The following is a 2,500-nucleotide window of genomic DNA, read 5'->3' as shown; positions in this document are numbered from 1 at the left end:
TGTTTGTTTCGCTGTGTTATTGTTGTTGTTCTTTTTGTTTCTTGTGGTGTTGTTATTCGTGTGGTTCCTTAAACTCTTTTCTTCAGGATCTTCAAGAGTGGATTAGATGTTTGAGATGTAACTGATTGCTTTCCAACTGTTTTAGCAAAAATATGTTTTTATTCTATATCAAACAGTTCTTTATCACATGAAATTAAAATCTCTGCAATTATTTACTGCCCACATTCCTACAAAAAGCCTGAAAAACAGTATTTCCCTTCATGAATAAAATCCGACGAATGAACAGTCATGTGTGAACTTTCCAGAGATCTACACTACGGCTTTTCCCAGCTACCTCTGCTTAACTCAGTCTGCAAACTAGCCTTTTTTATATAAAATATCACTTAAGTATATATCACTACACCGAAGACCCATCGTCACTACAATACAAGTGAGTTTACATCATCAGAAGTTCGACTTCATGTATCCACTCATGCCACAAAACTCCCCATCAACACATTTAAATTCTTTAGAATAATTTACTGCAGACAACCCTTACAAAGACTTCACAATAGCCATATTTTCTTTAGCGAGTAAATGGTAAAAGAAGCGCCATCTTTAATCCGACGAATCCAAATCTATATGCGAGCGCTCCACAGGTAATCAAAACCGCTGCGTCACTTCGCGTTCGAGTGTCAATAAGTTCCCTATCAAAGCCTGCATTTCGTGTATATCGTAATGGCAGGGAACACAAAACTGCAGCCTCATCCTGAGACCATAAACAACGTAGATAAAGTGAGTGAGATGTCCATTAGCATTCGAAAATGAGAATGGAGTGTCAAGGGAAGAAAGAGACAAGATTGAGGTAGAGAGATACTTAGATAGTCTAGTCGGTACGTGAAGTAATTCTCAATTTTTTCCTCGTTTCATTTCATTATTCTACTTAAATCTTTCGGTCAAGCGTATAGTGTCACAGAAATAGGTGTCATGGGATAATGCGTGATGGTTTTGTTTCGAAGGAAAGAGACAAGTGAAATTAAATACTCGAAGATAAATGGAACACACACACGGTTTTGCCCTTTAGTCGCTCAAGAAAATAAGACTCCTGCGCACACACACACACACACATGCACGCGCGCACGCAAGAGCCATATTTTTTTAGCGAGTAAAGGGTAAAAGAACCGAGCGTACCTGCGTGTGTGTGTGTGTGTGTGTGTGTGTGTGTGTGTGTGTGTGTGTGTGTGTGTGTGTGTGTGTGTGTGTGTGTGTGTGTGTGTGTGTGTGTGTGTGTGTGGATTTTAACACAACTGTGGAATTCCAAATACCCCATTTCAGCCAAATGTATCTTCAGTTTCCAAAATGATATGCGTTTTGTCCAGACAGGTTCGCAATCAGATGATAGCAGGGGACACTAGTTTAGCACATGTACCCAACTCGTATAAATATGGATATGCTATTTTTGGGGGAAAATGTTGCAGAACCTGGCGACGTATGTTCTATTATGCATAGTGCAGGTATGAGGGAGATAAGACTTTGTCCCAAAAGACTAAAAAAATAAATCTTAAAGCAAAGGTTTAGGCCTAATTGGCTTTAAACTCCATTAGCTGAGCAGCTGAAAATGCTATGCTTGACGTGCTTGGAAGTGATTTTTATAAAGTGAAAGGGTAAATACACTATTGAGTATGGTGTTTTATCTGTCACTTCCCAAAAAATACAAAAGTATAACAGTGAAAGTTAATAAGAAAAAAAATCTGCAAGACTTGGCAGCTCAGTAGATCTTTGAGATTAACCATCTTACAAAATCAGTATAATTTTATCTAAGCCACACATTCTTAAGAAGAAGAAAAACAGTACCAGACTCCAATACCGTATCTCGCAGAATGTATAAGGTCTGCAAACAAAGTTATGTATGTAAAGTAATAACTAAAGCCTGCAATCATTAGACTTACACGTAGATAGCTCAAGTTGTTTGTGTTAAGAAAATATCATCATGATCAGAACACGTTTAGAATTCAATAGTATCTTAATTTAGAAATGTATTCCTTTTTTCAGGTGCATTATCTGTGTATATTTCATCAGCAGTGTGATTCAGCAAGAAAAGTCCTGGCTAAGGTTGAGACGTGTTTTGTAATTAAAGAGATGTATATCGCATGTCTCGACTAAATTATCAGAGAAACAAACAAAATAGGACACAAAATAAAAAAGGAACAAATAAAAAATAGTAAAATAGTTATAGGACTAAGATGCACATGTGCACTAATATTCTTCGATCTGTACAAATTGATAAACATATTAATATGCGTGCAGGGAATTGATTGCGACATCTGAAACTAACCCACCAAGACCAGCATAACAAGTAAACAAGAAAACAAAACAAACAAAGCACAAAGGGCAAAAGCGCCGCCCCCCAAAACGTACAGCTTCCACGATATATCTCCTGATGGTCTTGAGTCTCGCGAGTCCGTTCGCCTGCCTCACCATCTGGTCACAAACGGCCTCGCCACAGATATCCACGGTGCTG

General features: G+C 38.1%; 1 protein-coding gene across 1 annotated transcript in view; it reads right to left on the bottom strand.

Moving 5' to 3' along the window:
- The window catches only part of LOC125039813, a 54,150-nt gene that overhangs the window by 1,671 nt on the left and 49,979 nt on the right, over positions 1-2,500 (bottom strand). Inside the window, exon 2 of the mRNA XM_047634108.1 lies at positions 2,398-2,500. This exon is cut by the window's right edge and continues 164 nt beyond it. Within this exon, the coding sequence (XP_047490064.1) occupies positions 2,398-2,500 (103 nt within the window). The remainder of the gene's footprint in view (positions 1-2,397) is intronic.

Source organism: Penaeus chinensis, chromosome 28 (genome assembly GCF_019202785.1).
Source record: "Penaeus chinensis breed Huanghai No. 1 chromosome 28, ASM1920278v2, whole genome shotgun sequence".
NCBI lineage: Eukaryota > Metazoa > Arthropoda > Malacostraca > Decapoda > Penaeidae > Penaeus > Penaeus chinensis.
This window is presented reverse-complemented; position numbering and strand designations above follow the sequence as displayed.